Consider the following 22,767-nt stretch of genomic DNA (forward strand, 5'->3'; position numbering starts at 1 on the left):
TGGCTGACATGAGAGAATCAAGACAATGGGGAGGCCAATGCAACAATGGCAAAAAGAACTGAACATATGCCATGAGGATACTCTAAACAATTTGGAGGCGAACATGCAGTGGCCAAGTAGAAAGCTTCCAATAATACAATTTAACATTCAAGCGATTCATAACCCAATCCACTTTCTGCGTGTGAGTAACATTCCATCCAATTGGATAACCCAAATGCCTGGTGATTACATTCGGAAGAACAATCTCTCCTGGCCACAACAGAGCATGCCAATCACAAGAACGAAGTGGCAAAAGCTTTGATTTACGAAAATTGACTTTAAGACCAGCCGCAATCGCAAACAATTCCAAAGCTTCCATAATCACTTGAACATCGCAAACAATTCCAAAGCTTCCATAATCACTTGAACATCGCTTTGCTGATTGCGGGGCATAAACAACGAGTCATCCGCATAAGCTTGCCCAATAAAGGTATGACCCGATGGTAGCTGTAAACTATGAACACGCTGCGCAGAGGTCAAGTAATCAAGATACATCAACAAAGGATGAGAGGCAATTGCATACATCAAAGCACTAATGGGGCAACCTTGCCTAATCGAACAACCAAGCGGCCACGATTCTATCAATTTCCCTTCCAGGATCCCCGAAGACGTACTACAAGCATACAAGAAATAAACCACATTGGCAAACTTAGGACCAAATCCTAGACATCTCATTGTGGCAGCAATGAAGTCCCATTGCACAGTGTCAAAGGCCTTTTCAATATCAACTTGCATGACCAACACATCTTGTTACGTATACTTAGCATACAAAGTCATAACATTGGCCAAATTGTCCATGATTTGATGACGAGGAATGAAACCATACTGAGCCTGATGAAGTCCTGTAAACAAATAGTCCTTGATGCGGTGGACCAACATTTTAGCCAAAATCTTGTTAACCACCGGCATCAAAGTTATGGGCCGCCAATGAGAGAACTGCTCGCAAAGCGCTTGCTTGGACAACAACTTAAGTAAGCCCTCTTTCCATGAAATTGGTAGATCCTGTTTCTCCCATGCAACATTTAACATGAAAAGCAGGGGCTGTTTAAGAGCATCCAAAAGGAGAGGAAAAATTTCATAGTAAGTCCGTCCCAACTGAGAGATCTCCACCGGCCCAATGCAAGCAGGGCACCATGCAATTCGGAAACAGAGAAAGGATCCTCAAGGCATTGTGCCTCCTGCGAAGAGAGGATCGGACGAACATAAGAAAGCAACAATTCACGCGCTCGACAAGCTACCGAAGAAGGCTGAGATGAAGCAACAAACACCTTACGATAATGTGAAACCATAACCTCAGCAAGTTCTCGCTTCGAAGAAGTCCAAGCACCCGAGGGAAGCATAACCCGCTTAATTGACTATGAGACTTTTGAATGATGCAGATGCTTAAAAAATTTCTTCAAAGCACAACCTTTATCCATAAAAGCTTGTTGCCGTGCACGCGTCTGCCATTTAGCAATTTTCCTCTTATCATTTTTTTGAATACACACTTTAGCTTCACATAACTCCGTCATTTTAGAGTCAGATAAGGGTCGGAAATCAGCCAACTGCTGTAATCGTTGACTAACCCGTGTCGCATCAACGACATTTCCCCGAATAAACTGCATATACTGCATACCATAGTCAGAAATCACACTGTGTACTCTCATGACAAAACGATACCAGGCAGCGTCCAAATCAATATGCATTTGAGCCAGCAGCGGGGGAATAATATCAGCAATCATGTGACGAAAAACTTCATGAGTAAGATGGGCATTATTAACATGCAACAAACATTTCCTGTGAAGAGGCTGATCACAAAGAGAGTGTCCAAAATACAAAGACAGCAAAAGAGGATAATGATCCGATAGCTGCAGAGCATAATCTATCCTCATGTCACATACAAATTCTTCATACTGTTGCCCATTAAGCAAATACCAACGATCCAATCGTGCTGAAACCGGCCCGTGGGGCGGTAGGCGTTGGCTTTCACCCTGAATTCTTTACTTTAACACTTTACGACACAAAGGAACTTCACGAATAAGCCTGTGTGACTGGAATTCAACACTTCAAGACAAGCCACGGCCTGGCAGCTAGAGCGCTACCAAGCAGACAACGACACCCTGTTGGCCCCAAAGATTGGCGCCCCTTTTGGTATTTCTTTATTCTTATTATACTTGAGAAAAACCTGTAAACTTCCACAAGATGTCCCACTTTTATTGGGCTGAAATTCCTCTACTCCAACCCGATTTCGGCAACATAACCACAGTAGAAGTCTCCACGGACAAAATCCCAAGCAAACATAGACTTTCCACGCACTTTAGAGCTCTGTGCAAAACCTGGTGAGAAATTGTAGCTCGCTGAATTCTCTGTTTTTGCGCTCCAATTTGCGTGTCGATCACTTTTCTGGGTAGCCCTCGAGCTCTCGCACTTGTAGTGTCACTTGCCCCTTGAATGAGAGGAGATTCCTCGCAGAAAATCTCTCCAAAATGGCCTGTACAAGCACCTAATGATTTCCCGAGGTTCCCCTAACAAATAAACGATCCGAACCCTTGCACCTAGCCCTCACCAAGCTGTCCAAACCTCTCAATGGCTGTAATTGCAGGTTTTTGACCCAATTTCGCCAGCACAATGGCGCAAATTTCCCTGTAGGTCAAAAGTACACGCTAAGGACACTCTCCCTTGCGGTATGGAAGCTTTCCAGTGAGCTGCAAGTCAATTTCAGCATGCTGTAATTTTCTGTTTTGACACTTTTAGGTGCCTACTGCCCTGTACACGCATCCCAAGGCCTTTCCGAGGCTCCCCTGGCCATTCCCTGCAGTTTAGGTGCGAAACCCTAAACCTGCAGAAAAACACAGCAGGCTGTAATTCTCTGTTTTGGACCGTTCCGAGCGGAGCGAGCACGCCTACGCGTGTCTCAGGTGCTCCCACACGCAATGGGACAGTTCCCCTGTAAATCGAACGAGTTTTCACGTGAGAAAACTCTTTGTTTTCGCATTCCTTCGCTATGGAACTGTGCGTACTTGAAGGGGATTAGCAATTAGCTAATCTGGTTCATGTATAGAAGGCTCTTGCCTTGGCAAACGCGCATAAAACCCCCAGAACTGTACATGGTCATCTGAGAAGCCCAACTAGTGGGGCATTACCATATGTGCAAAGAAGGGAGAGAGATGCGCTAGAGCAAGTTGTCGCGCTACATAGAGCAAGGGAGAAGGCAAGCTTTCCATTAAAGTTGTGATCACTTGCACCCACTACTCACACACTACAGCACACACATTGAAGCAAAAATCAGCCCCCTCTCTTGAAATGGGCGCCTCCTCTTCTTGTAGACCTGGCAAGTGCATGTGGAGCCGCCATGTGTCCAGTTTGCCTCTTTTGAGTTAATTTCCTAGTACCCACCGACTTAGAAGTGTCGCGAGGGGCCTAAATGACTTTGAACTGAGCCTAGACACCCTTTTACTGCTCGGATTTCAGTGCCGATTAGCCCGACCAACTAGTGGTGACCTGCTCTTCCTGACTGTGGGTGAAACTCTCGGCCATCGGCCGTTACACACTGGCCACGCAATGTCCGGTCATTTGCAACTTCAAAAAGAGGGTACCAAAAATTAAACAAAAATCATCGGAAAGAAACCAACAACTCAAGTTAGCAATTGCCACATCCTCGTGACACGTGCTCTATAAGAAGAATAGGCATCAGGATGCAAACGCCTTATATCAATCATTTGAGCAGTGGCAACAAGAAGATCCCATTTGTGTTTCTCCACAAGCAACATGTGCGAATTTCCTGTGGTGCTATCAAACAAATCAGGGGTATTATTGAAATCTCCACAAAGAAATGCATTCGAGGTCAAGGGGTGAGACGAGATTTTGCGCCATTAAGCAGCTCTTTGCCCAGAGGCCGTGTATGCATAGGTACCTCCAAATTCATGAACTTGACCATTCAACAAACACTGTACAACCATCCACCGCCCATGCGGATCATTGTATAGCATAACAGGCTGAAGCTCATGGTGAACCAACATCAATAAACCCGAGAAATCTTGCAAGCTAGTGTACGCAATTCGATATCCGGCAAAATAGGAACATTGACCAGCAAACTCGTGCTGATTATGCTCTTGCAATACAACTATGTCTGCCCTACATGTATGTACATAGTGCCAGGTCAGACGCCATTTGTCAAGGTTGCATAACCCACACACATTGTATGAAATGCATTTAATATGACTTTGCATTGGAAACATATGTACAAAAAGCAACAAACATAATAATCAAGTGGAGGTGCCCATAGACACGTCTCCATCCACTACATCCGTATGAGGACCCAACCTCTGAGTCAAAGCAGGAAACGTGTCCACAATGTTCACAGGCGATGTGGAAGTCTCACCAAGGAGTACATCTTTGTAAGAGTGCATCGCTTTGTCCCATGCATCAATCAACGTGCGATTGTCATTACATGGAAGTTACTTAAACGATGCATTCTTGTTGGCATTAACAGAAGGAACCTAATTATGAGAAGAAATTGGTGTGCGAATCTTCAATGCTTTTTTTGGCACCACCCATGTATTGACATCTGCAGGTCCAACATTTTTGCTTTTAGCAGCAGTCCCATTCCCAGGATCAGTGAATTGCTGTACCTTGCCTTTCCCTTTTTCCACATTCGAAGCCACCTTAGGAGTAGAGGCTCCACTCTGCTTGACTTCACGTGTGGGTTTTCCAGTAGGGATAGAGGTGGACGAAGGAACAACAAAGGGAGGGGGTTGCAAGACTGGCTCTCGACATTCGGATTGCATATGACCAAATTTGCCACATTGAAAGCATGAATTCGCAAATTTTCCCCATTTAAGTTTAAAGGGGCGCTTGCCCACCCATGAATTTCTTGAGTCAACCATAATACCATTAGGGGTAATCTTGTCAGTGTCCCAGAGAATGCAAGACCTGTTGGTATTCGCATCCAATTTTGGGGGACAGATAACCTTTCCAAGCTGCGCAGCCAACAACGGCAGGAAATGTCTCCACGTGCGTGGGAAATCAACAATTTCCACCCACACCGGGCATTTGTGACGAATAAGACTTTGGTAGTCTTTAGTGAGTGCCCACGGGAGAACATGTGTCATCTTCGTACTAAAAAAGAGGGGAGACATCTCAAGCAAAAGATTTCTAGCTTCCATATCTGTGAGCAAAACTTCATAAAATCCATGCGCCCCAAAGTAGACACCACGGGCAGCTTGTCGCTTAAGGAGAAAATCTACCCATTGCCTGACATCTTGCGCAATAGGCATTTTCCTCGGGAAAAACAGGATAATTGCATTCATAGCGTACTGCGCAACCGTGTCCATGAGGTCCTGTACCGGAATGCGCACCTCAAGAGCAGGCGGCTGACCATTCCATGCTTGTCGAGCCTCCTCAAAGTCCTCATACAAGCATGCTTTGATCTCAGAGGCTGCCTCCGACGTGGGTTCCATTGCTTTCCGACGCTTAAAGACGCACAGTGAGTCAAACATAAATTAAAAAAACCCTCTCCAAACAAAACCAACTGGCGAAAAAACTCTGCAAACTACTCGCGAAAAAACTTTGCAAACAACAGAGGAACCAAAGCTCTGTATAGACTTCACAGAATGAAGCATCCAAAACCCACAACAAGATACATCAATTGAACACTGCCCAGACAATTTAGAGCTTTACGTAGTACCAAACCTCTGAGCACCTGCCAACTGAAAACAGTACAATCTGCCCTGACAGTCCTGCACACCGAGACGAAACAGAACAGCGTTGGCCATAGCCTGGCGTGCAAAACCTGCCACACTCCCACTGACACGTGTTTGGCAAAGTGGTGCTCCTCAGCAGCGCCGGGCAGGTGGTCGCGCTGGGTAGCAGGTCGCGCAGGGGCAGAGCAACACCCGCGCATACACACTCACACACACTCGAAGGCGCTGGCACAGTTATCTGCAGCAGCGCTTAGGAGAATATCACGACAGAGCAACAGTAGGGTTCGTGCTCTCTCTAAACACACACACACAGACACACACACACTTTTTTTTGGTAAATCAATTTGATTTATTTATCTGTGGGAAACCTCAAAGAGAGGAAAACCCACCCAAAAGATGAAGTACAAGCGGAGGAACACAAAAGTGTTCAACTGTACAAAACAACTAAAAGCATTCATAAGATAGCTGATGTATCTCTGCAGTGATATCACCAACTTCCAAGGCGAACCGTAAAGACTGCCTAAGGGAAAGTTTGAAGAAAGGCAGGGGATCTGCATGAATTCGATGAAACATATGGCCATTACGCTGTCGCCACAGGCTCCAATAAGCCCAAAACCTGACCCACTTGAAGAAGATTGCAAAGCGCTGCAACGCTGGTGAGAAGATACCGGTGAGAAGATACCAAAAGCCCAAAACCGTTTATGGAAGACCGTCGAGGGAAAACGGAGCCGCATACTCGCAGATACCGGACGAAGAAAGTCTTGAGTAACACAACAGTCCCACAAGAGGTGACAAACATCCTCCTCTGCAGATGAGCAACGGACACATAATGAAGGGCGGATATGGCGCATCCGAAGAAAGGTACCCACAGGGAGCACACCAAGTAAACAACGCTAAAGAAACAAACGCTCCTTCAGCGGCAAACGGCTTTCCCATAATGCAGATAGAAGCCTTCTCCACCAAATATTTGATTTATGCATGTGCCAAAGAGCATTGCAATGATCAGCAAGCCATGGTTGAGGCAAAAGAAGAGCATATGTCCGACCAACAGAAATATCTTGAAATGGCATTTCCCGAAGATTCCAGTCAGACATGCGATCACCATCAACCAAGGGTGAAACGGGCAAAAAACCAACCAACATTCGCTGCAATTCTCTCTAGAACTGACGATAATGTATGCCCAATCCAAAACGGCGAGTGGCTAATGGAAACTCCAAAGTGAAACCATCTGCATCCACCATATCCGCAACCACCCGAATGCCACGGTAGGAGAGAAAATACGCTTGGGGAGGCAGCGGTCAACCAAGGTAAGAGAAAAGGCCCGACTCCAATGAAGACTCTCCAAGCGAAGGGAGTTTCCTTGCATTCGAGCATTCCACGATAAATGATTCGTAACCTGTTTCCAGGCGGAGAGCAAGGTTGAAGCAAGGAGGCATCCAGGAATATGGCCATCCATCTTACCAAATACCACCTCCCAAATAGATGGTTGCCAATGACCAAACGAGGACGTAACCACATGCTGGCCCAAGTGTGCAAACATAAGAGTCCAAGGCTGAGATTGCTGCGTAAGTGTAGGCAATAGCATAGCCTTCCTAGCCAGAACATGCCTACGCAGATCCAAAATATTCAGACCACCAAATCCTTCGGTGTACAAAGTTTTGTCATTGACATCAGACGCAGGCCTTTTTTATGTGCATGAGTTCGCCACAAATGATACAATATGGCCGACATGAGAGAGTCAAGATAGTGACGAGGCCAATGCAACAACGGCAAAAAGAACTGAACATATGCCATGAGGATACTCTGAACGATTCTCAAGCGAACATGCAGTGGCCAAGTAGAAAGCTTCCAGTAATGTAGTTTAACATTCAAACGTTGCATAACCCAGTCTACTTTTTGTGTGTGAGTGACGTTCCATCCAATCGGATAACCCAAATGCCTGGCGATTACATTCGGAGGAACAATCTCTCCCGGCCACAGCAGAGCATGCCAATCACAAGAACGGAGCGGTAAAAGCTTGGATTTACGGAAGTTGACTTTAAGACCAGCCGCAATCGCAAATAATTCCAAAGCTTCCATAATCGCTTGAACATCACTCTGTTGATTTCGGGGCATAAACAACGAGTCATCCGCATAAGCTTGTCCAATAAATGAATGACCCGCTGGCAACTGTAAACCATGAAGACGCTGCGCAGAGGTCAAGTGATCAAGATACATCAACATAGGATGAGTGGCAATAGCATACAACAAAGCGCTGAGGGGGCAACCTTGCCTAACCGAACAACCAAGCGGCCACGATTCGGTCAACAATTCCCCTTTCAAGATCCGCGAAGACGTACTGCAAGCATACAAGAAATAAACCACATTGGCCAATTTAGGACCAAACCCGGGACACCTCATTGTGGCAGCAATAAAATCCCATTGCACAGTGTCAAAGGCCTTTTCAATGTCAACTTGCATGACCAGCACATCATGTTGCATGTACTTAGCATACTCCATGCCAATCAAAACATTTGCCAAATTGTCAACGTTTTGACGACGAGGAATAAAACCATACTGGGACTTCATCATAAAACCATACTGGGCCTGATGAAGTCCCGCAAACAAGCAGTCCTTAATGCGATGGACCAGCATTTTAGCCAATAACTTGTAAACCACCGGCATCAAAGTTATGGGCCGCCAATGAGACAATTGCTCGCACAGTGCTTGCTTGGGCAATAATTTAAGTAAACCCTCTTTCCATGATACTGGTAAATCCTGTTTTTCCCATGCCGCATTTACCATGAAAAGTAGGGGCTGTTTAAGATCATCCCAAAAGGAGAGGAAAAATTCCATAGTAAGTCCATCCCAACCGAGAGATCGCCAACGGCCCAATGCAAGCAGGGCACCATGCAATTCAGAAGCAGAGAAAGGATCCTCAAGGCATTGTGCCTCCCGCGAAGCCATGATCAGACAAACATAAGAAAGCAATAATTGACGCGCTCGACAAGCTGCCGAAGATGGCTGAGGTGGGGCTGCAAACACCTGACGATAGTGTGAAACCATACCCTCTACAAGTTCCCGCTTCGAAGAGGTCCAAGCCCGCGAGGGAAGCATAACCCGCTTAATTGATTGTGAGACCCTTGAATGATGCAGATGCTTATAAAATTTCTTCGAAGCACAGCCTTTGTCCATAAAAGCCTGTTGACGTGCTCGCGTTTGCCATTTAGCAATTTTCCGCTTATCATTTTGCTGAATACATAGATTAGCTTCAAGTAGCTCTATCATTTCAGAGTCAGACAAGGACCGAGAATCAGCTAACTGTTGTAGGCGTTGACTAACCTGTTTTGCATCAAGGACATCCCCCCCAATGAGCTGCATATACTGCGTACCATAGTCACAAATGACACTTTGTACTCTCATGATAAAACGATACCAGGCAGCATCCAAGTCAATATGCATATGGGCGAACAGCAGGGGAATTATATCGGTAATCATGTGTCGGAAAGCTTCATGAGTAAGGTAGGCATTGTTAACATGCAACAGGCGTTTCCTATATAGAGGCCGTTCACAAAGACACTGTCCAAAAGACAAAGACAGCAGAAGAGGATAATGGTCTGATAACTGCACGGCATAATCTATCCTCATAGCACATACAAACTCTTCATATTGTTGTCCATTTAGCAAGTACCAGCGATCCAATCGTGCTCTATATGACGAATGAGTGGCATGCTGGAAGGTGAAACTAGAAACATCAGGATGCAAACAACGCCATATATCAATCATTTGCGTAGAGGCAAAAAGAAGATCCTATTCACGCTTCTCCACAAGCAACATATGCGAATTTCCTATGGTGCTGTCATTTAAATCAGGGGTATTATTGAAATCTCTACAAAGAAATGCATTAGAAGTCCAAGGGTGAGATGAAATGAAGCAACTCTTTGCCCAGAGGCTGTATATGCATAAGTACCTGCAAATTCATGAACTCGACCATTCAACAAACATTGGACAACCATCCACCTGCCATGCGGATCATTGTATAGCAGAACTGGCTGAAGCTCATGGCGAACCAGCATCAATAAACCCGAGAAATCATGCAAACCTGCATACGCAATCCAATAACCGGCAAAATAGGAACATTGACCAGCGAACTCGTGCTGATTATGCTCTTGCAATACAACTAAGTCTGCTCTAGATGTATGTACATAGTGCGAGGTTAGACGCCATTTGTCCAGGTTACATAAACCCCACACATTGTATGAGATGCATTTAATTTGACTTTGCATATCAAAAAACCTATGTACAAGAGGCAAGAAACATGTGATCAGGTGGAGGTGCCCATTGGCACATCTCCATCCACTACATCCATACGAGGACCCGGCCTTGGAGACAGAGCAGGAAACGTGTCCACAGGGTTCACAGGTGAGGAGGAAGTCTCACCGAGAAGTACATCTTTGTAAGAGTGCATTGCTTTGTCCCATGCATCAATCAATGTGCGATTGTCATTACAGGGAAGTTGCTAAAAAGATGCATTCTTGTTGGTATTAACAGAAGGAACGTAATTACGAGAAGAAAGTGGTGTACGAATCTTTACTGATTTTTTTGGCACTATCCATGAATTGACCTCAACGGGTGCAACATTTTTGCCTTTTGCAGCAGCTCCATTCCCCGGATCAGTAAATTGCTGTGCCTTGCCTTTCTTTTTGTCCACATTCAAAGCAGCCTTAATAGTAGGGGCTCCACTCTGCTTGACTTCGCTTGTGGGTTTTCCTGCAGGGATAGAGGTGGACGAAGGAATAGCAGAAGGAGGGGGTTGCAAGACCGGCTCCGGACATTCAGATTGCATATGGCCAAATTTACCGCATCGAAAGTATGAATTCGCAAATTTACCCCGTTTAAGTTTAAATGGGCGTTTGCCTACCCATGGATCTCCTGAATCAACCATAATTCCTTCAGGGGTACTCTTGTCAGTGTCCCAGAGAATGCAAAACCTGTTTGTATTTGCATCCAATTTCGGGGGACAAATGACTTTACCAAGCTGCACGGCCAACAAAGGTAGAAAATGTCTCCACGTGCGTGGGAAATCAGCAATTTCCACCCACACCGGGCATTTGTGACAAATAAGACTCTGGTAGTCTTTATTGAGTGCCCATGGGAGAACATGCATCATTTGTGTATTAAAGAAGAGGGGAGACATCTCAAGCAAAAGATTCCTAGCTTCCATATCTGCAAGCAAAACTTCATAAAATCCACACGCCCCGAAATAGACACCACGAATTGCTTGTCTTTTAAGGAGAAAATCAACCCATTGCCCGACATCCTGCGCAGTAGGCATTTTCCCTGGGAAAAAGAGAATAACCGCATTCATAGCGTACTGAGCAACTGGGTCCATGAGGTCTTGCACCGGAATGCGCACCTCAAGAGCAGGCGCCTGACCATTCCAAGCCTGTCGAGCCTCCTCAAAATCCTCATATAGGCATGCTTTGATCTCGGAAGCGGCCTCCGACGTAGGTTCCATTGCTTTCCGACGCTTGAAGACGCACAAAGAGTCGAACATAAATCAAAGTTCCTCGCCAAACAAAACCGACTGTCTAGAAAACCAAGCTCTGTACAAAATTTACAGCAAAATACTTCCCAAGCCACAATAGCAGTACATCAATTGAACACTATCCTTCACCCTGATAGCATCACCCGACAAATTTGCTGTTTCTGCACAGGAGGCTGACTGTCGAGGCAGGCCTGAACGTCAGTTTGCACAGAAGTCGAAAAAACCAGGGGGGTTGAAAATTGTTTGGCGCTACAGAGCATAACGCAATCCAAACAGGAGGGCACTGCTGGTCGATTGCGCCACGGCAGCTTGTTGCGCAGAGAGCTAACTGCAGCACAACAAATGTACAGTGCGCTGAAAACAGACAGCTGACACTGACGCACAGTGCTCAGGACACGCAGATGCAGAGGGCGCACAGGGCGCGCAGCAGCTGAATGCTCACCCACGCACTATCCAGGTCGCTGACGAGGGTGACTGAAGCTGCAGCAGGTGCCGCGAGCAAAGTCAGAGCAGCCCTTGCGCGTCACTTTTTTCTGCGCTCACTTTCTCACGCTTGCTTCTCAACTCTCACACACACTCTCACACCCACACACACACACACACACACACACACACACACACACACACACACACACATGCACGCTGGTGAAGGTGCAGATGGCTGCTGTTGCGCGCAAGAGATCCACGCGATAGAGGAGCAGGAATTCGCCTCTCTTACACACACACACACACACACACACACACACACACACACACACACACACACACACACACACACACACACACACGCGCGCGCGCGCACTCTCATAGGTTTTAGGCCCCTCGGTTAGGATCTGTAAGCTAGCTAGAACTTCAGTTAATGCCACGTCAATAGCTTGTAACGTACCCTCTCAATAATGGTAGTCTTTTTTTGTTGTGTGTGTGATGTATTTGTTTGTGTGTTCTACATGTGTTTGCGTGTGTCTGTATGTGTGCTCATATGTGGGTCCACCTGACTTGCTCACCCCCACCAATCCATTCTTCCTACCCCCGCCCACCTCAAACCTACCACTGCCGCCCCGCCTACACCTGCACATCCACGCCTCGCCTGCCCAGCCAGCCCAGCGCGACTCACTCTCCCACGCACACACATTTTTATCTTGCACTTCTGGGTTCGAAGGTTGAGGAAGGATACATCTAGGATTTGGCTTCGAGTATCTTACATCGACTCTCTTTCAAGTGTTATGGCATCTACTATGGTCATTTCAAAAGATCTACAACGCAAGATTGGTGATCGTATTGATGTTCTCTCTCAAAGAGGGGCCGTTGGCCGCTCGGTGGGATGTTTCTATGCTCGTGTCAACATCCGAGAGTGGCTTTCCTGCACTCTAACTAGTTCAGCTAAAGGCAAAGTAGAGGAAATCATCTTGCTCGGTGGAGGTGCTTTCATTGCTATTTTTTCATCAAAGGAACTTGCCTCTAGGGTCATCAGCTGCACTCCTCTCGGCTTCGGGGACAAATTAGTCTTTCTGCATCCGTGGTACGAGGATGTCACGTGCACATGGCTTTGTGTGCCACGTGGACATGCTTCATCGACTTCGAGAGCTAGTTTTCCCTTTCTTTCTAGGAGGATTAGTACCGGAAATTTGTGAGCGTGTTCGCAGGACCTGCATGTCTGGACGAGTCCATTAGATTAAGTTTTCTAGTTTTGGAACCCTCTTGCATAAATGGCTTGTACCGGGGTTTCGACAGATGTTAGTTTTCTAGTTTTGGAACCCTCTTGCATAAATGGCTTGTACCGGGGTTTCGACAGATGTTATTACTCTACGGTGGGCATCTGGCATGCGTACATGTAGTTCTAGGTTAGTGGAATCCAATGAGCCATTCCCTGTGTCGATCGGATCCTCGGGTGGGCGGATGTGCGGCAGTTTTACACAAATGGATACTTCTGGCTCAATTTTTAATAAATCAATTTATTGATCTATTTGTTGGGTGATTTGGTGGACAGTTGCCCTACCTAAGCCTCAAATAATTCATAAGTCAAAATCAGCCCTATAAAACGAGCAAGCTGCCTAGCGTTTTTATTAAGATGCCCTAGCGCTTGCTGCAGAGCAGAGAGCCTCCAATGTTTTTGCTCCAATTCAGCCAGCGTTTTCAGCCCGTAGTGCAACCAGTGTTTTTGGGGCAGATCAGCTAGCGTTTGCAGATTCCAGCCCTAGCACTAGCAATTGCAGCAGATCAGGCCAGCGTTTTCAGTTTTCAGCCCATCGCCATCACGGTGATGTGAGATTTGCGAGCGTTGCCTCTTGACAGATGCGGTCCGGTACCTCGGCAGCCCATTGAGCCCTCCTCTCGGCCATTCTCTCGCCGGAATTGAGTGCTCCATTGTTGACCATCATCGGCCATGTTGAGATCTGCGTTTTCAGCCCTTCATTCCTCTCACATCGGGAGTGCAAATCAGCCTGTTGGTGGCCATCCGCACTCCCACATCGAGAAAGATCCAAAGGTGCATCAAATCCTGCCCCGGAGTGCCTCATCTTGAGCAGTTACCGCGGCGACAGTCATCATTCGAGTCAGTAGAGTCTGCACTTGAGGTATTGCATTGTGTGGTACATTCCATTTACGCAATCTAAAGCAAACACCACATCGACAACGGTGTGGGGGGGCCTTGAGAGGGTTGGTTGGGACCCCATCGGGTGTCACTCTTCTCTTCTCTCTCTTTCTCTCTCCCTCTACACATCTCTACCTGTCACGAGGCTGTGGCAACCACTAACCTTAGTTGTTGGTTTCTTTCCCTTGATTTTTGTTTAATTTTTGGGTCCCTCTGTTTGAAGTCACAAATGGCTGGACATTGTGTGACCAGTGTGAAACGGCCGACGACCGAGAGTTTCACCCGCAGTCGAGAAGGGCAGGTCGCCACAAGATGGTCGGGCTTGTCGGCACTGAAATCCGGGCAAAAGGGTGTATAGGCTCAGTTCATAGTCATTTAGGCCCCTCGCTACACTTGATAAGTTGGTGGGTACTAGGAATTAACTCAAAAGAGGCATAAGGGACACATGGCGGCTCCAGGTGAATTGCGAGTCCAACATGAAGAGGGGGCGCCCAATTTGAGAGTTTTGCTTCATCAAGTGAACACAAGTGTGTGTGAGTAGTGGGTGCAGCTGATCACAACTTTAATGGAAAGCTTGCCTTCTCCCTTGTCTTATGTAGCGCGATGATTTTGCTCTCGCGCACCTCTCCCCCCCTTTGAATACAGAATCGTAATGCCCAGCTCAAGGGCTTTCCATCTGTATGTACAGTTGTGTGGGTTCATGCATGTATGCAAAGGCAAGAGCCTCTTGTCCAGGTACTGGATTAGCTAATTGCTAATCCCCCGCAGGTATAGGTGAATTCAGAGAGATTTCACGCGAGAAATCTCGTCCGATTCAAAGGGCAAGTAGCCCTACAGGTGCGGGAGTACGAGGTCTTGCTATGAATGTGACCAACACGTGAAACAGAGCCCAAAATAGTAAAATTACAGAGCGATGGTATCGTTGTACGTGTGATCTGGTGCATTTTTGGGGCGAAAAACAGAGAATTCAGCATGTTGCAGATTCTCGCCAAGTTTGGGAAAGTCCTCATATGCGTCGGGGAATTCACCTTTTGCATGGGGATTTTATCTGTGAAGCCTTATACTACAATTATGTTACCGAAATCAGGCTAGAGTAGGCCATTTGCAGCCCGGTAAATGCGGGATAGCTTGTAGGAATTTACAGGTTTTCTCTCAAGTTTTGTAAGAATAAGGAAATACCGAAAGGGGCGCGAGTCTTTGGGTCTACAGGGTATTGCTGTATGCTTGGAAGCACTCTAGCTCCCATGCCGTGCTTTGTGTGAAGTGTTAATTCCAATCAAAGGTTTATTTGCGAAGTGTCTTTGTGTCGTGATATTCAAGTGAAGTTTTTCAGGTAAAGATTTGAGTGATAGCTAAAGTCTACCGTCCTATGGGCCGGTTTCATGGTTCCGTTGTCGGGACAGAATCACTTTTTCCTTGAGAAGAGTGAGGCTTGGTTCGTTTGCGGCGAAGACACAGAGCATAGGAACTTGGAATTACACTATGGCTGATATGACAAATGACGCCAAGGAAGAGGGTTCCTCTTCACAAGACAGAGAGGCTGGTCCTCCTCTAGTGTTTGAGCGTGGCGAGAGTTGACGGCCACCCCTGTCTGTACCTTTAGTTGATTTGAATGCTCCACAAGGTCAAGGGTTTATTGTCACAAAATGATGGCATGACCTTGCGGACAGAACAGATGACGTGGCCAAATTGTACGGACTACTCTGTAATAGACTTGGACTCTCCAAGTCAAGATTCTACCGCGACACGACAGGAATTCAATTCAAAACAGTTCACAATTCACAATTGATTCGACATAGCACGGCGGAGTTCTGTGCCTAGAGATATTGCCCCAAAGACTGGTGTCCCTTTCGGTATTTCTTTTTGTATTAATCTGTTGCACAAAGTACACGGAGTAGTTGGGTCTCACTCTCAGACTCTGCGTCCAGATGCTCTGAGAAGTGGGAGCCCAACAACACTTATAAAGAGTTACAAGGGATACCAAAAGCAGAGCCCCAAAAGTTGAAAATCAAAAGCTCTTCCCAAAAGATAAAGCAAGTCTTCTCACAAGCCATTGCTTGATAAAAATAAAGCAACAAAGCTCTCTCTCTTTCTCTTGCGTGGAATAAAGCAAGCCAAAAGCTGCCACTGCTTTTTCCGTACGCAATCTGCCACTTCAACAAGTCTCGCTTTTTGCGCCGTGAATCGCGGAGATCCGTACGACAGTGCCATGTCAGCATTCAACGTGAATCTCGGGAGTGCTTGGCTGCAAGAGAGTGTATGTGTGTTTCTGCTGCCCCATTTGGCCATGCCGCGTCACCTGTTTGACATGGCACTGTACGAACTGCTGATGTGGCCACTGTACGGACTGCTGACGTGGTAGCAGTACGGACATCCGCTTTTTGCGCTGATATGTTGATGTGGCGGGCTGTACGGATTTCCGTGAATTGTGCTGGCTGCTTTTTTGCAATTTTTTGGAACCAGTTGCCTTTTGGGTTGAATGCTTTTGAGTCACAAGCTTTTAAGGATCTGCTTTTGGCATCCCTTGTAATGTTTATAAGGAGCCCTTGGGGCCTCACTCTGCAAAGCATCTAGACTCAGAGTCTGAGAGCAGTGGTCCCTCGGGAGTTGTACTATGCAATTATTAATGAAAAAAAGGGACGCTCGACTTTGGGGCCAATACCTTATGGGCCCGGTTATTGATTTCTCGCTTGGGGTGTCCAAGCCGGTTACAGTGATCAATGTAAGGTACAACGGAATGAATGTTGAACTTTGCTCAAGATGACTGCTCCGAACTGTGCTCAAGGTTCCTCTTACTTAGGGAAGGGAGAGCCTTCTATTCTTTAATGAGAGAGTGCAATGGACACAAACAAAGTGAATGGACACTGTGAGTGAAGGTGCTGAGACTAAGAGATAGAGAAAGAAGAGAATACGACACCAGAGATGTTGTCAAACCCTCCTCGGAAGGCCCCACTCTCTATGGCGAGAGCGGTCTACTTATGATTGCACAAATCTCTACAATGCTTGGACTTGCTGACGATGCCGACGACGATGAGGACGACGACGAGACGGGCTGAAATCTGAAAAGGCTAATGGCTGAAATCTGCAAATCTTTATCTGCTGAATTCTGACTCTATGTCGGTGACGACGATGCAATGACAACACGCTGAAAACGCAGATACTGAAATCTGCGTTTTCCGGGCTGAAACTGTAAACCTTGATGAATCTCACCGTGTGGTGAGGAACTGCTGCGGGAAGGTGAGATCTGCGAGGTTCGGGGTTCCTACTGCGGTATGTGAATGCTGAAAACCAAAAACGCTAATGCTTGTGGGGATTCTGTCGCGAAGATCTGCAAAAACGCTGAAGTGTCTTGCAGATGCAAAAACGCTAGGGCTGAAAATGGTCTTGCTGTGGAGAAGCTGATAATGCTGGGAATCTTCTGCTTCTTGCTGTCGCCAGGCTGTTGCCAATGCAAAAACGCTGGCTGATCTGGTCCAAAAATGCCAGCCTTCTGCTGAGATGCAAAAACGCTAGGGCATTTGGGGATTCTGTTGAGAATTTCCCTGTTGAGGGAGTGCTTGTGCTGCCTCTTCTGCCAGAAAGTGCCAGCGCTAGGTTTCTACTTATACAAGTTAGCAAAATTGCCCTACGTACTTTCCAATAAAAGTCACTTAAAAATAATAAGTGAAAAATGTCAAAAATAGGGAAAATAGGTTTAATGCATTGGAAAATTCTCCTGATGGATTCGGATAGCAATGCTGTTGATCGTGCTCTGTGCAAACCGAGGATAGGCATCTAATCTAAGTGATTACCATGGGTCTATACCTTGCACTTTCCTTGAAGGGTGAATCTGGGCTTATCCTGGATTCATCTAGGTATATCTAATCTAAGTGATTGGTCATGCACGGTCTGGGAAAAGACTCACAAAAGTGCCAGATCACTTCTTACTCTAGACTGATTGTTCATGCTGTAGCTTGTCCACGCACACATAGGGTTGGATGTGTCACGTGACATCCCCTCCTTTTCAAAGTGAGGTACTGGTACCGAACTGTATGGCGTTGAGGGAGATCGCCAATAGCATCCGGAATCCTCAAAAGGACTCTTTGCCGGCCGACTCTGATGTGTGGGTCGTGCGATACTTGAACTTCATAAAGGTGTGCAACGCTTGCTTCTTTGGGCCGCGCCAGAAGCGACACACAGTCTTTTGTGGCTCTTTCAATGCTTCAACTTCGTCTAGAGTCATGCTTCTTACTTCTTCAAGAATCTCCATGGCTGAAAATTCTTGTGACCACTTCCAACACAAAAACATGAACAACCCATTCCATGTAAAGTGAATGGAAAAAATCTAATCTTCCTAAAAGACTGTGCATGCAATGTAGCTGTCTGATGAACAAAGAGACGGAGTGCCAAACCGTTCACCACACACACGCAAACAATGAGAGCGAATCTTGTCTTTCTGATCTAAATCATTCAACTGTGGCAATTCACAACGGAAATGCCCATGCTTGGTGCTCATACTTTCTTGTGCTCTTTCCACAACTGTGTCGTGCCAAGGAAGAGACATGGAATGTGACTCCCTTGAATGCATACTTTTCAGCTTTTCATGAATAATCCGCATACATCCGTGTTCATTCATGAGTGAAACGTGCTCAACGTACAATATGGCATGCCTAGGAAAAGGGATCACATAAAGACGCTGACTAAAATACAGGAAACGATCACAAATGAAACACTCGAACAATGCGTTCTGACGAATCATTTGAACACATAGTACTTCCTGTAAGGGTTCTTTGGACCTAGGCTCGAGAGTCAAGATCGGTTCTTCGTGAGGGATCGAAGCTTCCTGATGGGGTTCTTTGGATCTCGACTCGAGAGCCAAGATCGGTTCTTCGTGATTGATCGAATCTGCAATGAGATTAGCTTCACTAGAAAAAACATATTGTCCTTATGAACAATCATATCATCTTCATGCAAATCATCATGCTCGTGAGAATTCACATCTTGATCATCATGCTTGTGAGAACTCACATCCTGATCATCAGGCAAATCATCATGCTTGTCATTCAAATCATCATGCAAATCCTGTGTGTCATGCTTTGGAGAAGACGAGACCGAGAGAGCCTCCTTCTCCTGAATCCGTTCAATCTTCGCCTGCACATTAGAAATGAGAGAGGAAGAATGAGCAACGTTCTTGCGATCCAATTCAGTTTTTCTTTCTGTGTACTTGCGATCAAATTCTTTGGCCTCCAAGCGTAATTGCTCGCGCTCACGCTCCATGGCTCTCATTCTTTTTTTTTTTCCCGAAAAAAAGGATCCTTCTATTAGTTAATGAAAACTGCCCATAGGGCTACATCCACCTCTGCAGGAGAGGGCTACAACAAGCATGATGGGGAGACTCTCCCAATGAAAAAACAGCATATATACAATGAGGCTAAATCAAGAGATGGGAGGAGGGAAAAGCCACACAGGTGGACAGTAGTGCCATCTGAGCACCCCCTGGACAATGGTGTAGAAAGGCCCAGGGCGCCAGAGTCGAAGGAAAGCCTCGCGGCGCTCCCCCGCATGCGGTCGGAGCTGCCCTGAAGTCCCTCAAGCTGTCCTCTGAGAGTATGGATCAGCTCTAGCCAAAAGTCACGAACAGTCTCTGCTCGTGGCACAGGGCGAGCCTCAAAGATGCGGAAATAGCGAGCCCGCCAGATGAACCAGAGAGCTAGGCCGCTGATGAGCTCCCAACACTCCTCTCTCTCACTGCACCACTCCTGTGGAGTAAAATCTGTAGCAGGCTGGAGTGTAGGTCGCCCCCCCTACATCACTATCATCCTGCTGGTGGAAGATAGCTCAAACTGAAGTGCCGGGCCCGTGAGGGTGGACCAAGCCGCTGCCCCCCAAGTGTACTGTCGAGCCGTGGAGAGGGCAGGCATCAGCGGAAGAACTCGTAGCCACACCTGCTGGGCCGAAGGATAGTCCCAAAGACAGTGACGCTGACTCTCCACCAACTGGTCACAGGCTGCACATGCGGCCGAGAGACCACTATGCACAAGCGAGCTCCCTACTGCTGTGGCTCTGTGTGCAACCAGCCACTGGAACAAAGTGACGCGCCTCGGCTGTTCGGAGTCCCACAGCCTCTGCCAAAAGGCTGCCAAGAACTCGACTATGGGGCCCTCCTCCTGCCAATGGCGTGCTGCAGCGGGAGGGGGCTCTCTCTGTGCTGCAAGTATATGACGTCCAAGCCGAACAGTGTACTGAAAGAAGGGGACTCTTGGGTGGTCTGCAGAAGAGAAGGGGTCCCTCCATAGCCACTCACCAGGATCCCACTGTACTCGTGCCAGTGGACAGCACTCCCAAGCCCATAGCCTCTAGTGTCCAGTCTCAAGAGTTGCTGGATCAAGGTCTATGACGCAAGTCCTCCCACAGATGCCCACAACTCGGATCCTCTAAAAATAGCACTCTGCTACCTGCGGGGCCTCTACTGCAACTCGCTGTAGTAGTCCCCCATCCTGAAGCTCGAAGAACAGGGCTGAGACAGACTCTGAGCAGGCCCTGACTGAAATGAGAACCTCCAGTCGTGTGAAGGCTCCCATCCACCGGGGTGCTACTAGCTCGAGAGGCGTGAGCCACTCAGCTGGAACTGACTCTGAGATGTCTTGACACATCTCTGCACCCCTCTCATGCCCTGTAACTGGACAGCCTGCACCTCCTCTGACAAACCTGTGAACTCTAGCCAGTCACCTAGAGAGCGCGCTGGACCTGTTGCCATGGGACCCCAAGAAACATGAGGCCGACTCCCAACCAAGTGGCCTCTCTGAGTGCTAACCATGGGGTTCCAGACGAGGGGTTGCTGTAGGCGCTCCTCCGTGCACGTCGGCTGTCTCTGCTCTAGGCCACGCCGTAAGAGCTCCCAAGATCGAAGCAAACTCACAGCGAATCGGTCCTCCCGTCTCCTGCTCAAACCAACTCGGCGCAACTCTGTAAAGATCCATCTGGTCGAAGGTTGCCAAGGGCCTCCTGACTGAGGCACCCTGGCACGAAGCCTCTGCAGCAAGAACTCCTTCCAAGGCTCCTCACCTGGAAGTCGTCCTCTGACGACGAACTTCCCAAGAAGGGCTCTGCTCTGCTGTGCTGGATCAATGATCCCAAGCCCTCCCTGAGAACAGGGAAGTGTGATGACCGACCAAGCCACCTTGGCTCGGGCAATGTGAGTGTCGCGACCTGACCAAAGGAAGTTCCTGATCAGCCTCTCTACCTGGCTGATATAAGAACTCGAGAAGATCCAGCAAGAAGTGATGTATCACATAGTCGCCAACAACACCTGGTTGGGAACTACTACTCTACCAGCCAGCAAAAGTCGTGCTGAGCTCCAATGTAATAGCTTTCTCCTGATGGACAGGAGAAGAGGAGCAATCTGCTGCTCGGGGGACAAGTCCAAACCAACCTAACAACCCAAGTACCGAACTGCAGTCCCTGGAGGAATCCACCTGAAACCCTCTCCTGGTACCCAATCTGGCACAGGAGCACTGCCAACCGAGAAAGCCACTGTCTTTCTCCAGTTGATCAGTGCGCCCGATGCATAGCAGAAGGTCTCCAAAGCCTGCTCCAAGGTAGGATCCGTACGCACGTACGGTACGGTACCGTACTGTAAAAAAAACAAAAAAAAAAAAACTAATTTCCCCTTCGCGTTTTCGGATTTAATTTCGCCTCTGTTTTGGGGGTTTGGCCGCCTGGTTATTGAGACAGAGTGAGTTTGGGCGCCTGTTTATTGCAAACTATTGACTACAGAGTACTAGAGAGAGAGTTTGGGTGCCTGTTTATTGCAGACAGAGCTCTGCAAACTCACCCGCAGAGCAACCTTGTGCGCGGTAAAGGTAAGTGCTCGTCCTCGCGAGTCTCTCCCGTCTCCCTCGCGCATACCTTGTGTGTTTCTCGCGATAGCATCAATGTTTTTGTTCACCAATCTGTAGGTACACCATGCCTCGCAAACCCAACCCAGTCTGGAGCGCACACACCACTGTCATTGCGGTGGTAAATACAGGAGGGCAAGTAGGATCAGGAACACGTACTTGGGCCTGCAAATATTGTGGAAAACAGAAGAGAAGTACGGTGACGCGTGTGTTGAGGCACCTTACTGGCATCGGCACTACTGGCTAGTGCGGAGGGTGCAAGCTTATTCCGCCAGCGATAAAGGATGCTTTGAGGTTGGAGCACTTCCCGGGAGGGGGTCTTCCCTCGTCCAAGGGTAAGAAAGCAAATCAGGCAACACAAGATGCCTTGCAAGATGCATTGTTTACAGATTTTTCAGATACATGGACACAGCAAGAAAAGGACACTAGTAGGAAAAGGGCTCGTTGTTCTCAAGATGTAGATGAGGATACAGATCAAGAGACACGCGTGTATACACAGTCTACTTTGCCTTCACGTGTCCATGCACAGTCTTGGGTAAAAGAGCGGCAAAAGATTGCAGAGACAGAGATTGCTCGCACTCTCATAGAGTGCAACATTGCATTTAATGTCTTGCGGACAGAGCAATGGAAGCGAATGGTTCGAGCCATTGCACAAGTTGGTGCCACAGATTCTTGGAGTGGCTTGGATTATTAAAAGATGCGCACATCCATGTTAGATGAGCAGCGAGAGATCATTGACAGAGCATTGGTCCCAGTGAAAGCTGGGTGGCAGCAGTTTGGTTGTACCATCATCTCTGATGGGTGGAGTGATATTCGCAGACGCCACATTATCAACATTCTTGTTTCCTCTTGCCTTGGTACATACTTTCTACGTGCCGTGGACGCGGGCAAGGCTGGTGAGCGCATTGATGCGGAGTTCATTTTTGGGCACATTCGGATGGCCATCAAGGAGGTTGGGAAGGATAATGTGGTGTAGGTATTCCACAATCCATGGCTCTCTCTCACTTCGTATACGCTATCTCTAATCAGTCTTCACTCTTTTGCTTTTTACTA

General features: G+C 47.3%; 1 protein-coding gene across 1 annotated transcript; it reads right to left on the reverse strand.

Moving 5' to 3' along the window:
• Nucleotides 1-360: 360 nt before the first annotated feature.
• On the reverse strand, nucleotides 361-774 carry LOC147447128 (secreted RxLR effector protein 78-like). The gene has a single exon (XM_086523577.1). It carries the CDS (start codon nucleotides 772-774, stop codon nucleotides 361-363), a length of 414 nt encoding a protein of 137 aa, XP_086379703.1.
• Between the last annotated feature and the right edge of the window lie 21,993 nt (nucleotides 775-22,767).

Source organism: Adiantum capillus-veneris, chromosome 11 (assembly GCF_014529385.1).
Source record: "Adiantum capillus-veneris isolate H3 chromosome 11, ASM1452938v2, whole genome shotgun sequence".
Classification (NCBI taxonomy): domain Eukaryota; kingdom Viridiplantae; phylum Streptophyta; class Polypodiopsida; order Polypodiales; family Pteridaceae; genus Adiantum; species Adiantum capillus-veneris.